Source organism: Ovis aries, chromosome 1 (genome assembly GCF_016772045.2).
Source record: "Ovis aries strain OAR_USU_Benz2616 breed Rambouillet chromosome 1, ARS-UI_Ramb_v3.0, whole genome shotgun sequence".
NCBI classification, from domain to species: Eukaryota; Metazoa; Chordata; class Mammalia; order Artiodactyla; family Bovidae; genus Ovis; species Ovis aries.
In genome coordinates this window covers 62,956,639-62,974,223 of record NC_056054.1, presented here as the reverse complement: position 1 = coordinate 62,974,223, position 17,585 = coordinate 62,956,639, and the positions used below count along the sequence as shown (strand labels likewise).

Genomic DNA, 17,585 nt, shown 5'->3' with positions numbered 1-17,585 from the left:
GTTGGACCATAAAGAAAGCTGAGCGTCGAATAATTGATGCTTTTGAACTGTAGCATTGGAGAAGACTCTTGAGAGTCCACTGGACTGCGAGGAAATCAAACCAGTTAATTCTAAAGAAAATTAGTCCTGAATATTCATTGGAAGGACTGATGCTGAAGCTGAAGCTCCAATACTTTGGTCACCTGATGCAAAGAACTCATTGGAAAAGATCCTGATGCTGAGAAAGATTAAGGGCAGGAGAAGGGGACGACAGAAGATGAGATGGTTGGATGGCATCACTGACTCAATGGACATGAGTTTGAACAAGCTCTAGGAGTTGGTGATGGACAGAGAAGCCTGGCGTGCTGCAGTCCATGGGGTCGCAAAGAGTCGGACACTACTGAGTGACTAAACTGAGGATGTATTGCTATTTGGTTAAAAGTTTGTTTTGATTCTTACCTCATACTGTACATCAAAACAATGGTTTAAATAGATATGTATTTTAAAACCATGATTAACAAAAGAGTAGATGAAATTTTTTAATGGAAATGTTTTAAACTTAAATATGATGGAAAAAATCATAAAAGACTTAGATTTAAGTACATGAAAATTTTAAATTTCTTCCAGCCTAATTTTTTGTTTTAAATGGTATAAGATTTAAGGAGAGGACTTCTCTGGTGGCACACTGGATAAGAGTTCACCAGCCAATGCAGGGAACATGAATTCAATCCATGGTTCAGGAAGATTCCACTTGCTGCAGAGCAATTAAGGCCATGAACCACAACTACTGAAACTCCTGTGCCTAGAGCCTGTGCTTTGTAACAAGAGAAGTCACCACAATGAGAAGCCAACATGCCACAATGAAGAGTAGCCCTCACTTGCGGCAACTAGAGAAAGCCCACATGTAGCAGCAAAGACCCAGCGCAACCAAAAATCAATAAGTACAATTATAAAAAACAAACTTTAGGAGATACACTAAATGTTAAAAGGGTTAAATGGTGGTTTGGGGTAATTTTTACTTTTATGTATTTTCAAGTATTCTATAGTGAACATATTTGGGGGGAAAGTTATCTTTAACATTATATTTTTAAAATAAAATGACATGTCACAAACTGGGCAAATGTTAGCAATAAAACAGGAAAGGAAAGAGTTAAAGGAAAGAGTTAAGAACTCTACAAAATTTTTTGAATGACTCCCAACATACATAGGCAAAGAGCATAATCAGGCAACATGTAGAATATTTCAAAAATCTGATAAACAAATGACAGAATATTCAACCTCACTGGTAATCAAACATATAAAATTTTAAGATACTAGTTGGTCCATCAAAAATGAAGAACTTAAAAAATAACTTACTGATAAAATAATATTCTATGCTGGTATGAATTTAATGAAATAGATTCTAATTTTATATATTGTGAAACATTAATTTTTGCAACCTTTCTGAAAGTTGACTTGATGTTATGAGCAAATAATGCTATCATGTTTCTCTCAGTGTGTTTCTACTAGGATAAAACAACATTCTGAGGAGGATCCATAAATTTTGAATTACTGTGCATAACATGTAACAAACCGTAATTGAAAAATATTAGTGACTTCTTAAAACCTTTAATGGCTGTTCTGTTGAGTAAGAAAATTTGTGATACCTACATACCAACCTTTTAATTCTAATTCAAATATTTATCTCAACTATTAGGCAATATTTTCTGATATAACAGATTTAACATTCACTTACAGTCTAACTTGTATATAATAAAAGCAAACTTATTGTAAATAAGATATAAAAACAATATAACTGTCTAGCATTAAGAAAATTATTAAATCATAGCACTGCAGAATGTTAAATAGAATATAATATTATATAGATATTGAACAATTTTGTTGTGAAATATTTAAAATATGATGAAATACTTGCATTTATAATAGACTCTTAAGCATTAAACAGATACAGTTATTTATAAATATGCTCCCACAAAAGAACAAGAAGGAAATATGCAAGTACATTTGCAGTGTCATCTCTGTATGACAGAATTACAGATGATTTACTTTATCTGTTTCTTTTTGTAGTTTCCATACTTTTTGAATATTTTAAATGAACATTAATACAACTTAGAAAAACATTTTAAGATAACCAAGCATGTCACAACTTTTTCCCTATTATTACATTTTTTAAAGTGAAGTGTGTACAAAATTGTGATGGACTGTAAGCTCATGATGGAGAAGGCAATGGCACTCCACTCCAGTACTCTTGCCTGGAAAATCCCATGGACGGAGGAGCCTGGTAGACTGCAGTCCATAGGGTCGCTAGGAGTCGGACACGACTGAGCGACTTCACTTTCACTTTTCACTTTCATGCATTGGAGAAGGTAATGGCAACCCACTCCAGTGTTCTTGCCTGGAGAATCCCAGGGGCGGGGAAGCCTGGTGGGCTGCCGTCTATGGGTCGCACAGAGTCGGACACGACTGAAGCGACTTAGCAGCAGCATAAGCTCATGGAATTTTAACTATCTTATAATTTTCTGAATCTAAAAATCATCTTCTTTGTACTATCTTTCAGAAAGACCAAAAACTGCAAACATCTTCTTTGGGTGGCTGGAAACATAGCATTAAGTGTTTTGGAGAAGGAAATTGCACCCCTCTCTATTCTTCCCTGGGTAATCCCATGGAGAGAGGAGCCTGGAGGGCTACAGTCCATGGGGTTGCAAAGAGTCAGACACAACTGAGTGACTAATATTTACTGAACAAGTGTTAATCTATCTAAAGTAATTTTAGATAGGACTGGAAAAGGTCAGTTTTCATTCCAATTCAAGGAAAGGCAATGCCAAAGAATGTTCAGATTACCGCACAATTGCACTCATCTCACATGCTAGTAAAGTAATGCTCAAAATTCTCCAAGCCAGGCTTCAGCAATACATGAACCGTGAACTTCTTGATGTTCAAGCTGGTTTTAGAAAAGGCAGAGGAACCAGAGATCAAATTGCCAACATCCGCTGGGTTGTGGAAAAGGCAAGAGAGTTCCAGAAAAACATCTATTTCTGCTTTATTGACTATGCCAAAGCCTTTGACTGTGTGGATCACAAGAAACTGTGGAAAATTCTGAAAGAGATGGGAACACCAGACCACCTGACCTGCCTCTTGAGAAATCTGTATGCAGGTCAGGAAGCAACAGCTAGAACTGGACATGGAACAACAGACTGGTTCCAAATAGGAAAAGGAGTATGTCAAGCCTGTATATTGTCACCCTGCTTATTTAACTTCAATGCAGAGTACATCATGAGAAATGCTGGACTGGAGGAATCACAAGCTGGAATCAAGATTGCCGGGAGAAATATCAATAACCTCAGATATGCACCCTTATGGCAGAAAGTGAAGAGGAACTAAAAAGCCTCTTGATGAAAGTGAAAGTGGAGAGTGAAAAAGTTGACTCATGGCATCTGGTCCCATCACTTCATGGGAAATAGATGGGGAAACAGTGGAAACAGTGTCAGACTTCATTTTTTGGAGCTCCAAAATCACTGCAGGTGGTGACTGCAGCCATGAAATTAAAAGACGCTTACTCCTTGGAAGGAAAGTTATGACCAACCTAGATAGTATAATCAAAAGCAGAGACATTACTTTGCCGACTAAGGTCCATCTAGTCAAGGCTATGGTTTTTCCTGTGGTCATGTATGGATGTGAGAGTTGGACTGTGAAGAAGGCTGAGCACCGAAGAATTGATGCTTTGAACTGTGGTGTTGGAGAAGACTCTTGAGAGTCCCTTGGACTGCTAGGAGATCCAACCAGTCCATTCTAAAGGAGATAAGTCCTGGGTGTTCTTTGGAAGGAATGATGCTAAAGCTGAAACTCCAGTACTTTGGCCACCTCATGTGAAGAGTTGACTCATTGGAAAAGACTCTGATGGTGGGAGGGATTGGGGGCAGGAGGAGAAGGGGACGACAGAGGATGAGATGGCTGGATGGCATCACTGACTCGATGGACGTCAGTCTAAGTGAACTCTGTGAGATGGTGATGGACAGGGAGGCCTGGTGTGCTGCAATTCATGGGATCGCAGAGAGTCAGACACGACTGAGCAACTGAACTGAACTGAAATGGCTTCACACACTAATAATTTAGTGTTTATTTTCTTATATTTACTAGTAAGTATTACAGGGGAAAAGATCTCCATAAATGTCCCACATGCATTTTATTGCAGCCTAGTGATTATCCCATGTAAACATTGTTACAGTTATTCATATGAAATAGAAGAATTGTTCAACTGGACTCAATACTGTGATAATATGTATCATATAGCAAACTCAAGCATATTTTTATTTAGTTGGAGACCATATATTTGCTTCTTTAAAAATGCTACTTTGTCTGCCATGTATTTTTCAGGAATATTAAGTAGATCTATGATTATCATGGGAGGTTCCCAGGTAGTGCAATTGGTAAAGAATCGGTCTGCTCAACGCAAGAGACGCAAGAGACATGGGTTCAGTCCCTGGGTGGGGAAGATCCTCTGGAGGAGGAAATGACAACCCACTCAATACTCTTGTCTGGAAAATCCCATGGGCAGAGGAGCCTGGTGGGCTACAGATCATGGGTTGCAAAAAGCTGACACCACTAATCGTGCACACATGCACATGATTGTTATACTCATTAAGTAAGATAATTCTGAAAGCCCTAGGCACTATATTAAATATTTGTTGAATGAATGAGTGATTTAGGGAATGAAAAAATGAAAGGCGCCATCCTTTCTTTCCTTTTGAATGCAAACAAAGCTTAATATTATTAACAAAAAAAGATGAATCAAGTAAAGATTTAATTTTGTTTATATAGAGTAAGGGACTTCCCTGGTTGCTCAGACGGTAAAGCATCTGTCTACAGTACAGGAGACCTGGGTTCGATCCCGGTCTGGAGAAGGAAATGCAACCCACTCCAGTACTCTTGCCTGGAAAATCCCATGGATGGAGGAGCCTGGTAGGCTGCAGTCCATGGGGTCGAAAAGAGTCAGACATGATTGAACGACTTCACTTCGCTATACAGAGTAAAGTAATACATTGATAAATGTATTATGTGTTGTTACATATGATATAATTATATGCACATATTAATTGAAATATAGAGTGAACTTTATTTCTCACATCTTAAATTTTGTTTTAATATAGGGACCACGAGGACCACAGGGTGATGCTGGACCTCCTGGAGAAATGGGTGCTGAGGTAATTTTTCTTGGGGTTGTTTCTTGTTGGTTCATCAGTACTTAGTATTTTTTGTAAGACTTTTCAAAGCTAAAGTTGAAATCTTAGATATATATTTTGAAGAATAATTTTATGGTACTTTATTTAATATTCAGAAAATAAAATCTAAAGTTCTATTAAAAGCAGGGATAACTGTTCTATGAGCCTAATTTTATACATGTAACTTTCTCTTAACAGTTCATTTAAATAACAGAACAAAAAGTAAATATAACTTTCTCTTTACTGATTTAGAGTTAATGTTGATAGCCCTTCACTCCATTATAGAAAAATACTGAAAAGTGACTCATTCAAGGTATATTTTAGAATAATAAGCTCTCAGCTAGATAGCTCTAACTGAGGCCTCTCCCTTTGGCTTTAATTATTGATTTCCTATTGTCTTCTATATATGCACCTAGATAGCCTACAAACTTCTCAAATTCAAAATATCTAAAGCAAACCCATCACTTTCACACTGTTATTCTTTTTATTCTCCTCCCACTGAAAGATGCCTCTTATGTCCAGGAACCTCAAACTGAGAGCTTTCCCAGACTCCTCTTCCTCTTTCATCCTGTCCAATCTGCTGTGCTTTCCCTTTAATAAGCTCCCACCAGTGTCTCAACTCTCATTTTCTTTGTGTTCCTATTGCCAATGCTCCTTATTCCATGTCTCCTTCAGCTGCTATTATTCCTTAGCTATTTGTTGCCAGTGTATTTTTGTCATATCTTCCTTGTCCTTGAAATTTTTTATCAGCTCTCAGTCTTTAATAAATTGCCAATTACTTAACATGTGTAACAGTGTTCTGCATTGTCTAACCTCTGCAGACCTGCTCAGCCACATTCCAATAAAACTTTTCTCCTCCTCTAATCCCATGATTATGCAATGCCTTTTTGCTATGCACTGTGTATTCACTGAAAATCCAAGTGTGGCTGAGATACGATCCCTGACTCCGTTAGCAGTTTATAATCCATTCCAGAAGATAATCATGTAAAATATGATTATACTTCAATCTGTTAGACCCAATGATGGAGACATTCACAGGACTTTATGAGAGTACAGTAGTGGGTACATAGCCATAACTGAATAAGGGGGAAAAGACTTGTCTCTGTTGAGATAAGGGGAGGGTAATGAGTTTTAAGGAATGAATATGAGTTTACTGTTTAGGTACTGAGTCATGTTTGACTCTTTTGCAACCCCATTGACTGTAGCCTGCCAGGCTCCTCTGTCCCTGAGAATTTCCAGGCAAGAATACTGAAGTGGGTTACCATTTCCTTCTCCAGGGGATCTTCTTCAGTTCCTGAACCCCCATCTCCTGTTTTGGCAGGCGAGTTCTTTACTAATGAGCCACCAGAGAAGCCCGAGTATGAGTTAACCATATGAAAAGAGAGAATAAGGGTACACAGCATAGTATGAGGAGGAACATGCAAACGTGAGGCAGTAGAGATTCTTAAAGTCAAAATAAGGAGTAAGGATAGATGAAATTATAGAGAAATGATTGGGTCAAATAAAAAAAATCTTACATACTCATGAAGAGGCTTGAACATTTATCTTTTTCCTAAATATTTATTTGGCTGTGCCGGGTCTTCATTGCAGCATGTGGGATCTTTAGTTCTGGCATGCGGGCTCTTAGTTGCAGCATGAGGGATCTAGTTTTCTGACCAGAGATTGAACCTAAGCACCCTGCATTGAGAGTGCAGAGTCCTAACCACTGGACCACCAGGGAAGTCCCTAAACTTTTTTACCTTATGGGCTATAGTAAGTCACCGTAAGGGCACTGGGCAGTGATAAAGTCTTGTGTATCTTTGGAAGATCATTTTAGCAGCCTCAAGGAGGGTATATTTAAGAAGTCAAGAATGCAGACATGTATACCTTCTAAAAAGCTGTTGCATTGAACTAGGTAAGAAATGATAGAGGTCTGAACTATGTGAGAAGGAGACAGATTTGAGAAATGTTTGTTGTATAAATTCTGGAGAAACTGCATACTTGTGGGATATGAAAAGGAAAGGGAAAAGAGAAGTCAAAAATTATTTCCAGATTTCTAGGTGCAACAGAATGGGTGGCAATATCCTTTCCTGAGACAAGTAAGAAGAATGTTCATCATAGTCTGCTACTTTGCCCAAGGTAAATGGTTAACAAGTAGCAGACATTGGTTTTGAATCCAAACCTGATTCAAAAGCCAGTGCTGATAACATATACTATACGATATCCTCTGAACCTAAAGAAAGCAGAGAAAAGTCATAGGTCATAACTTGAAGTGTTGTTGTTGTTGTTGTTTTTAACAGAGTAGGAGACGATTATGTTGTGATACAAAGTAGGGACTGAGTAGATCCATTGAGGAAAATGTGCCAGAACAGTGATTGAAGGAACTTTCCTGGCAGTCCAGCGGTTAAGACTTCATACTTCCAATGCAGGGGGTATGGATTTGATCCCTGGTCAGAAACAAAGATGGCACATGCCGTGGTGTGGCCAAAAAAAAAAAAAAAAAAAAATGGTGGTTGAGGAAAGTGGTTAAAGACATGTAAAAGCAAGTATACCTTACTAAAAGTCAAGCTGAAGTGGGAGACTTTGAATTTGCATTAGATTAATAATAGGTAGCAATTTCAGAGAAATTTCTATTTGCCTAGCATTATCTATGTGCTTTATCATATTAATAAATTCTTACAATACTCAGTGAGGTAATACAGTTATTCTCATTCTACAAATGAGGAAATTGAGACATGAAATGGTTAAGCAACTTGTTCAAGAGCAATAAGTAGTAGTAGTGGCAGAGCCCACATTCACATTTAGGGAACCCAGTCTCTTAGTCACTATACCTCTCAATATGTAATGATGCCACTTTGCACAGGAGTATAATTTTCCCATTGATACTCAACTAGGAATGGAAATAGAGAAGGCAATTCAAAGTGCTAATCCAAGATTGGCATAAGAAAGGAGGTACCACTGAGATCAGAAGATCAACCATTGGATTTAGCCTAAGAATAAAAAAGCCAAGGCGTGCTGACAGATTGGGTGAAAGTGGGGACTAGATGAGGTCTAGGAGATTAAGAGCAATTTTGATATGGAAGAAATCTGAAGAGAGTTGGAATTCTCTCTTGAGCGAGAATTTTAACCTTAGGATAGAATATTAAATCCTATAATTTCTGAAGCAGAGCAGAAGCTCAGGCAGTCTCACTTCATGGTCCTTCCTCTTAAGTTCTGTAATACACTGTCTCTTGTAACAGTAAAGTCACAAAGGTAACCAGTGGAAAATTTTAAATAATATAATTATTCTAAAAATTGGTGAAATTATGGTAAAAGGGAGAGAGTTTTAAGGGAACTAATCTTTTAGCAAGGTAATACATCAATAAGTAGGGGAATATTTCTTGATTATTAGGAAAACTAAAAGGAAAAATTGTTTTGTAAAGTAGTTGCCTCTGAGGAGTGGGTCTGGGGCGGTTCATTATAACTTCATCTGTACTATTGTGCACTCTAGCTTTTATTTTCAAAAAAGCAAAGTGAATATGGATTGTGGAAGCTGAGTCAAGATAGAAAACAACTTCTCCTCTAAAATACTATAACAGCATAAGAGACATTTTAATCTCTAATAATTATAAGGAGGTTTATCACCCATGGATCAGAACTATTGAGGGAATTCCTAGAAGACAAAAAGCAAGCAGGAAACTTCTGATCAAACTGTATTAGTATCATAGGTTAATGCTTTAAACCACCCCTGTTCTCTGAAAATATGGGGATATAGAATGCATATGTGTGTGTTCATAATTGTGTATATAAGTACACATACATACAAATACAGACAGACTGAGAGAAAAGAGAAGAAAAAGAGTGAGGAAGAAGAGAAAGCAGAGGCATGCACAGTATGCTCAAAAACAAGATAAATATCTCCAAGAGACAAAAATACAACAGTAATTACAGGAGCACCACGCTTATAAATAACTAGAGATTACAAATTACATGTTTTCAAGATAAAAGCTTCAATCAAAAGCTTCCCAATGAACCCACCTGTGAAAGGAGAATGGGAAAACAATGCCATACATATGTATATATGTAATTCATATCTTCTTTGTGTGATATGTTTTATAAAACCAGTAAAGAAAGTGAATTTTTTTTCAGGAAGTAAATTCCAAGAGGGATGAAAATAAATGGAGGGAAGAATACAAAGTGAAAAACATAGAGACTAATAAGGATATGAAGGTAGAAATTAAAGAGGAAATGGGAAGTGGTTTTCGCAACCAAAGATTAAAGGGTAAGAGGAAGGATTAGGAGAAACTGGTCTAAGAAGTCCTGATTTCTGGTGATACTGTTTTAGCACTTGAACTCTTCAAAGTCCCAGAAATTATCTTGTCTTATGCCATGAAGTTTATAAAGGGACAACAAGAATCCTTTGCTGGATATAGACATTCCATCCTTGGGCTGAAGATTACTACCATCTTCTTAGGAGGTTGTTACCGACTTTGTATCGGTGAAGGAATGTGCACAAACAATGTGCCAAATTATTCTCTTCTAGGGACCACCAGGTGCTGAAGGGGAATCTGGTCTGCAAGGCGAGCCAGGCACAAAGGTAACAGCCCTTAACAGTCAAGGAGAGGCTCTCAAACCTTTCACAACTGACCACTATGTTTCCCATATTTTGGTGAACACCCACCATCTTGGAAGCAGGTAAAGAATAGTAGATAAAAATAGAAAGTGTTCTCAAATGAGTCAAAAATATTATTTACTCATCTATATGTATGCATATATGTGTGTGTGTGTGTGTGTATATATATATACACACACATGTATATACAAGAAGGAATACAAATGAAATGGAGAAGGAAATGGCAACCCACTCCAGGATCCTTGCCTGGAGAATCCCATGGACACAGGAGCCTGGCGGACTGCAGTCCATGGAATCACGGAGAGTCGGACATGACCAAAGGGACTGAGCATGCACGAGCACAAATGAAAAAGCAAAATTATTATAAATAATCTGAAGAAAAGGAACGAACATTGTTTTGGAACCCCTATCTTCATAATATGCCCTCCATAATTATTAGACATGCAATTTTAATAGAAAGGAGTTTCATCTTCCCCTTTGTTTCTTCAGGGAGATGTTGGACCTGTGGGCAGTGTTGGAGCTGCTGGGGAGCCAGGGTTACGGGTAAGTGCCTACTAGAAACCGTTTTGATGCACTGGCCCACCTATCTTAGAGATTGAAAACTCAGTGTAAAGACTTAAACGACTGTATAGGAAACTTCTCTTCTATTCTAGAATGTTTGTCTTTATTTCATAATTTGAAAAGCTGCATGCTAAGCTCTTCACATTATTATTTAATAGCATTGAGAGCCCTAACCTCACACATTCTTTTCGCAGAATCAGGTGTACTCAGCAGAGTCCTTGCCAAATGCGTGGGGTCACTGTGCATGTCACTGATGTTAGCATGAAGAAGAAATGCACAAATACTAAGGATCAGCTCTCATGCTATTTCTTGACCTAGCAAGACAGATAAGGCATTGAAACATAATTTGTGTTTAGAAAAACAAAAAACTAAAGGCATGCAAAGTTAATAAGTTTCAAAGAAATAACTAGATAATTATAATGAGATAGCTTACATTCTAATATAGACAGTGGTTCATTTAAGCTGTGGTAAGGTTTTTCCCAAGATAATAGGGGCCAAGATAATTTTAAGAGACTTTCTTTGTTTTCTTTTTTACTAAGAGGTAAAGTTGGGAGATGTTTTTGGCATCCAATTCCTTTCTTGTTCATTTTTCCTCTTTTTTTCAGGGGCACAGACAGTATGAGGTGAGGGTAATGGAAGTATCAGCAGTGGGAGCAGTGGGCAGCTGTGAAGAGACTGATTAATTAATTTTTAAATGGTTCAGGTGGCTGGAGAATTAGCACTTGTTTAATCACCTCATAAAGCGTAGCTCTACATTCACTTCTGCAAGCTCTAAGCTAGGAAGACAGCTTCCAAATATACCAGGGCTTGCTCTGAATGTTGCTTCTCCTGTGTAAGAGAGAAAACACAGACCTCAAAATCTGGTACACTGATTTCAACTGAATTAAGTTGTATTAATCCATGTAAATTCAGAAAAGCAAGCTACTACAATTTTATGAGATTCAGTATTTACAGTCTTTAAGAAATGTAGATGTAGGTGTCTGTTTCCAAAGCTACCAAATGAATATGTATTACCCTTAATTATCTTAAAGTTGTTAATATTCCAGGACCCTCTTATTTGAATTTACAGTGCTATAACTCTTTACATCATCTTCAGAGTTATTCCAGGCAAATTAAATCATGTTTATTGTATTGTCAGGTACTCCTTATAGATAAAGTAGAACTAGGAATAAATGTTCATAAAACTGCTACGTCTATGGATACGAGGAGCAAAAAATAAAAATTAGGATAAATGATTTAACAACATAATAGATATTATTTTCTGCTGCCAAATAGGGTGAACCAGGAGCTCCTGGAGAAGAAGGTCTCCAGGGTAAAGATGGATTGAAGGTAAATTATGCTTTTAACATTATGATTAAGGTAGATGTTTTTGAGAAATCTTTAAAATATTATATTGTACTTAATTTTCTGTGAGCCAGCAAAAATCTCCTTATTGCATGGTATAATTATTTCACTACTTTCTTTTTCTTAAAATTTTTTTCTGGGTTATAGGGGAACCCAGGAGGAAGGGGACTTCCTGGAGAGGATGGAGAAAAAGGAGAGACAGGCTTACCAGGGACCACAGGGCCTTTGGGTGGACCAGGTCTGATGGGCCCTCCGGTGAGTACCTCTGGGTCCAATACTCAGTGAACTCAGCCTTCTACACACACACACACACACACACACACACACACACACACACACGTGTGAATCATATACACACATTCTTGACCCCCTTATATGTCCATTTGGTGTTTGAAGGTGTAGAATTATGGCTTGAGTGAGGGACAAACCGGACACTGATTATCAGCCTTCCTAACAGCCAAGGAAAAAAGATACTTTTCCCATATGTCACACAGGCTATTGAACTTCTTAATTTTTTCTCTCACTTTGAGATATAATTGACATATACAAGTTTATAGTACATGACATGTTGATTTGATATACATAAATATTGCTAAATGATTACAATGGTACATTGTTGAATTTCAGCTTCAAGAATGCCCTTTAACATTTTTTTGTAAGACAGGTTTAGCAGTGATGAACTCTTCAGCTTGGGGTTGTTTGGGCAACTCTTTATCACTCCTTTATTCCTGAAGGACAGTTCTGGGTATAGTGTTCTTCATTAAGAGGGTTTCATTTTTCTTCCCATATTTTAAAGATGTTATCTCATTCACTTCCAGTCTGTAAAATATGTACTGAGAAACCTACTTATAGTATTATTTGGGTTGTTATATGTGATGAGTCACGTTTCTCTTGCTACTTTTAAAGTTCTCTCTTTGCTTTGACGGTATAATTACAGTCACCCCTCAGTTTCCATGGGAGATTGGTTCCAGGACTGCCACAGATACCAAACTCTGCAGATGCTTGAGTCCCTTACATAAAATGGCATAATATTTGCATATAACTTACCTACATTCTCCTGTATACTTTAAATCACCTCTAGATTACTTATATACCTAGTAAAATAAATACTATGCAAATATGTTGTAAATATAGTATAGATGCTATGTAAACCATTGTCATTGCATGGCAAATTCAAGTTTTGTAACTTTCTGGATTTTTTAAAAAATATTTTTATTGAATATTTTGATAATATTAATAAAAGTATTGATGTTATTAATATTTTGGTTGTTTGACTCTGCAGTTGTGAAACCTGCAGGTACTGAGTGTTGACTATAATGTGTCTCAAAGTAGCCCTTTTTGGATTCAACCTATTTGGGATCCTTTGAGTCTCAAAAATCTTTAAATATTCTTTCTGCTCTTTTCTTTTTTTATTCTCCTGGTATTTGCACAATACTGTCCTACTTGATGCTTTCCCATAAAGTATCCTAGTCTTTTTTCTTTTTTCTCTTTGGGATAATTGAAAATCACTTATCTTTGAGTTCATTGATTCTTCTGCTTGGTCAGATCTGCTGTTGAAACTGTTGAATTCTTCAGTTCAGTCATGGTATTTATCTCTAAGATTTTTGTTTTGTTTATTCTCATGATTTCTTTGTTGAACTTCTCATGCATTGTTTTCCTAATTTCATTTAGTTATCTGTCTATGTATTCTTGAAGTTCACTGCACTTTTCTAAGAGGAATAGTCTCACCTGGTGTGTTGCAGTCCATGGGGTTGCAAAGAGTCGAACACAACTTAGCAGCTAAACTACAACAATTCTTCCCTGGAGAATTCCATGGATGGAGGACCCTGGAGGGTTACAGTCCATGGGGTCACAAAGAGTCAGGCACAACTAACACACTCTTCTCAATTCTTTATTAGACAGTTCACAGACTTCCATTTCAATTATTGAAGTACTTTATGTTTCTTTTGATTTTATTATGTTTATCTGTTTTTTTTATGATCATAATATCCTTGCATTGATGTTTGCACATTTGAGTGAGTGATCTCCTCTTCCAGATTTTATAGGTTTGTTTTGGCAGAGAAAGACCTTCACCAGTCTCTTTGCTTGAGGGAACTGGATGGGTCTGCTTATAGTGTTTGTGGGCAGGCACAGCTTGCTACTGAGATCTCCAGGTTGGTGAGTTCCCTACCCATATTGTGAGGCAACAGGAGAGTTTCCACTGGCTGGTCTCTGCAGTTGGGTTGGCCACCTGGCTAGTCTCCACATAGTAGTGGGGCCACTAAATAGGCACCCTGGTGGGGTAGGTATGCTGGCTGGGTTCCATGGTCAGATGGGGCCATTAGCTGGCTTCTGAAGTTACCTCTGGTAGGGTATGATCTAGGCTATGTTCCCTGGAAAGACAGTAGCACTTGTTGGATCCTGCAATTAGGCAAGGCCTCATGTTATACTCTCTAACTGGATGTGGCCCTGGTAGAGCCCCATATTCACGCAGAACTGCCAACATGGCTCCACAGTTGAATGGAGCTACAGGCTGTGCCCCAGGTTTGAACAGAGTTGCTTTGTGATCAGTTAGGGCACTGGCTATGCTTCTCTGTTGGATGAGGTCACTTGCCAGGCTCTCTGATTAAGTGGAGCCCCAGCTACATCTCACAGATAATACTCCATGGTAGGATGGAGTTACATTGCCAGGGTGAGGCTACAGGCTGTTTTTATAGTTGGACAGGCTGTAGATGAAACTGCTGCTGAATAGGGCTGTTAGCTGGACCCACAGCTGGGAAGTATTTAACTTAGACTGGACTCCAAGCCTGCCCAGGACACTGTTCAGAGTCCCTGCTCTGCTGGCTTGGCTCCCTGCCTGAGCAAGGCTGTAGTATGGACTCTACAGCTGCCTAAGTTCTCAGACGAGGCTTTCTGGTCAAGAAGGATGGGAGCCCATGCTTAGCTATTGAGCAGTGTTGTAGAATTACTCACCTGCCCAGGCAGGGCCATATAACAGGCTCAAGAGCAGGGATGAACATTTGACTGGGGACACACACCAGTCCATTATTCTGGCCTGGAGAATTTCATGGACTATATAATCCATTACTTTGCCAACAAAGGTCCGTCTAGTGAAGGCTATGGTTTTTCCAGTAGTCATGTATGGATGTGAGAGTTGGACTATAAAGAAAGCTGAGCACAGAATTGATGCTTTTGAACTGTGGTGTTGGAGAAGACTCTTGGAGAGTCCCTTGGACTGCAAGGAGATCCAACCAGTCCATCCTAAAGGAAATCAGTCCTGAGTGTTCACTGGAAGGACTAATGTTGAAGCTGAAACTCCAATACTTTGGCCACCTGATGCAAAGAGCTGACTCATTAGAAAAGACCCTGATGCTGGGAAAGATTGAGGGAAGGAGGAGAAGGGGATGATAGAAGATGAGATGGTTGGATGGCATCACCGACTCAATGAACACAAGTTTGGGTAAACTCCTGAAGTTGGTGACAGACAGGGAGGCCTGGCTTGCTGCAGTCCATGGGGTCGCAAAGAGTCGGACACAACTGAATGATTTTCACTTTCACTTTCCAAATCATGCAGAACTTCAGCCAAGCTCCCTGATCAGACAACGCCACCAGCTAAGTTCCACAGATAGGCAGACCACTGGCTGGGATCTCTGTTCAGGTGCTGCTACAAGCAGAGATGGAGTCCAATAATGCTTTAGTGCTGGTTACTGTAAGTCTTGCCGCTTTGCCCATCTTTTATCTTTTCCCCAGTTGTCAGGACCTCAAGTTCCCCAAATGATCCTCATGCAGACCTGACTGGGCAACTCTGGAAACATCTTGCAACAGTAGATGGGCTGAATATCCACTTTGGGTTCTCTTTTTCCCTACAGGAGAAGCTATAGATCAAATGGGTTCACTCTGCAATGCTATGTTGGCCTGAGGAAAAGACAGTGCAACCCAAATGAAACCTTTCCTTCAGCTTCTAATGTGGCTATTCTGTCTCTGTGATTCAAGAACCTGCTTCAGCCTCACCCTTAGGTTCCAAGCCATACTTCTTGAGACTTGGGTTTCTAGGATTCTTGATAGTTTTAATTTTTTTAGAGGATTCATCAGGACTGGACCCAAAGAGAAGCCAAATAAGAAGTACTGAGTAAATGTGGTTATCTTCCTGAGAAGCTTTCTCAAATTTGTTTTTATATAAGAAAGTCATTAATAATTATTAATATTTTAGCATAGATTTTTTTTTCAGACAACTGGCCTAATTCCCTAAGAAAATACTAAAGTTATTTGGAGTGGTGGCGGGGAGGGCGGCAGGACACAGGACTAACAAAAAGAGAGGTCTAATCATGCCATAGGTCAACACAGCCAGGAATCCCAGAGGGATGATGCAGCATGACAAATGGTGATGGGCAGAACAGAGATGAAAAAGGGGCTCAAAACAAGACATGGAAAAATGATAAACACAGACTTCATCTGCTTCATAACTTTTCCCAGGAATAATCCTGCCTTGTACACATCTTTGGTGCCTTTTTTAGTAACAACACATGTGCATTTCTTTTTTATTCTTTTTGTTGTTCTTCTTGGAATTTTAAATGCCTTTTAGCTCATAAGCTCAATAAAAATACCATGGCGTATTTTTTCAAAAGAATTTTATGATCCAAGGAGCTATTGCTTAATCAGGCAGCCTGATGTTCAATTTATTTTTGCACTTCAAAATAATTCTTCCTTAGGCAATGTTACAAAGATGCTACCTTAAAAATTCTTTAAAAAAATAAGAAAGAGAGTGAAAAAAGAAATTAATTTTCTTCAAGTAACGAGATGTTCTTTTTACTTTCTAAAAGATTGGAAAATGAAATCTGGATAGAAAAATAAGGCAAGGGAAACATCGGTAACAAATTCCCAAATCCAAGATGTAAGCTCTTTGAACAAAGGAAAACATATTGTATTTCATGCTTGAAATCTACTCTAAAATAGACAATTCAGTTGTCTAAATGCATAACTCTGCATGAGAAAAAGAGCTTGAAAGCTTCTGTGAAGAAACATCTGCCATCATTCATTTCTTAAAAAGTGTATTGCCCTGGTATTTATGATCTAAACAGATGTGAAGCTATATACTCTAAAGCTGAGTAGGTATAAATGAAATTATCTTGTTTTATTCCTTTCCAAGAAAACTTGGTTGGATTTATTGAAGTTTAATTTTCCCATCTGTGTAGGGTGGTATGATATTAGGTAGAAGTGAATATCTTAAGAGAATCTGAAATTAAATAATGCATACTTTTCAAAGAAGCGTTTCCAGTAGAATCTTAAAAGTGAAGTCAAAAAGACGAGAGGAATAGTTAGAAATATCTAGTTAGAAATAGTTAGAAAAGAATGAGGTATACATGACCCTTGTTTCTAAGACAATTTCCTTGGAAACCCTGAAAAGTAATCACTTTAGGAATCTGAAGTCAGTGGCATTAAGGAGTAAAAGGTTATCTAAATCCTTATCTTCTGAATGATTCATATAACTCTGGTTTTAGACTTGCGTGTCCTGAACCGTTGTGTTGTAAAGCAACACACAATAGAAAGAACCATGCACTGTCTACTCTGCAAGAATTGTCCAAACCCCTAGTCTATTTCTAAAGTGCTGTACATTCTTGAGAGAGTCGTTCTTTGGCTTCTCAGTTTACACATTACACATAATAACGGGGTTCAAGCTCTGCAGAACTCCTATGATGATTGTGTCAAGGAGGATGCTGAACTGGAAGGACTTTGTTTATTCTTTATCTGCTTGAATCAGAGAAGATTCTTCCATGTCTGGTTAACATATTAGCTTCTATACAGGGGTTTTTGGAGAAGAAAAGGTTACATAGCCTTAAAAAAATTAGCTTGGATGTTTCTAAATATTTGTTAGCTTTACAAACTGTGACTCTGTAAAAATTTTCTAAATTTTT

At 38.1% G+C, this 17,585-nt stretch overlaps 1 protein-coding gene across 5 annotated transcripts in view; it reads left to right on the top strand.

Annotated features, from left to right (window-relative positions):
- Window positions 1-17,585, top strand: part of COL24A1 (collagen type XXIV alpha 1 chain) — a 393,929-nt gene that overhangs the window by 272,406 nt on the left and 103,938 nt on the right. For all 5 annotated transcript variants that reach the window (XM_060400630.1, XM_004002153.6, XM_060400613.1 and 2 more), the window contains 5 exons: window positions 5,127-5,180; window positions 9,700-9,753; window positions 10,279-10,332; window positions 11,626-11,679; window positions 11,842-11,949. In XM_060400630.1, coding sequence (XP_060256613.1) covers window positions 5,127-5,180; window positions 9,700-9,753; window positions 10,279-10,332; window positions 11,626-11,679; window positions 11,842-11,949 — 324 coding nt within the window. The remainder of the gene's footprint in view (window positions 1-5,126; window positions 5,181-9,699; window positions 9,754-10,278; window positions 10,333-11,625; window positions 11,680-11,841; window positions 11,950-17,585) is intronic.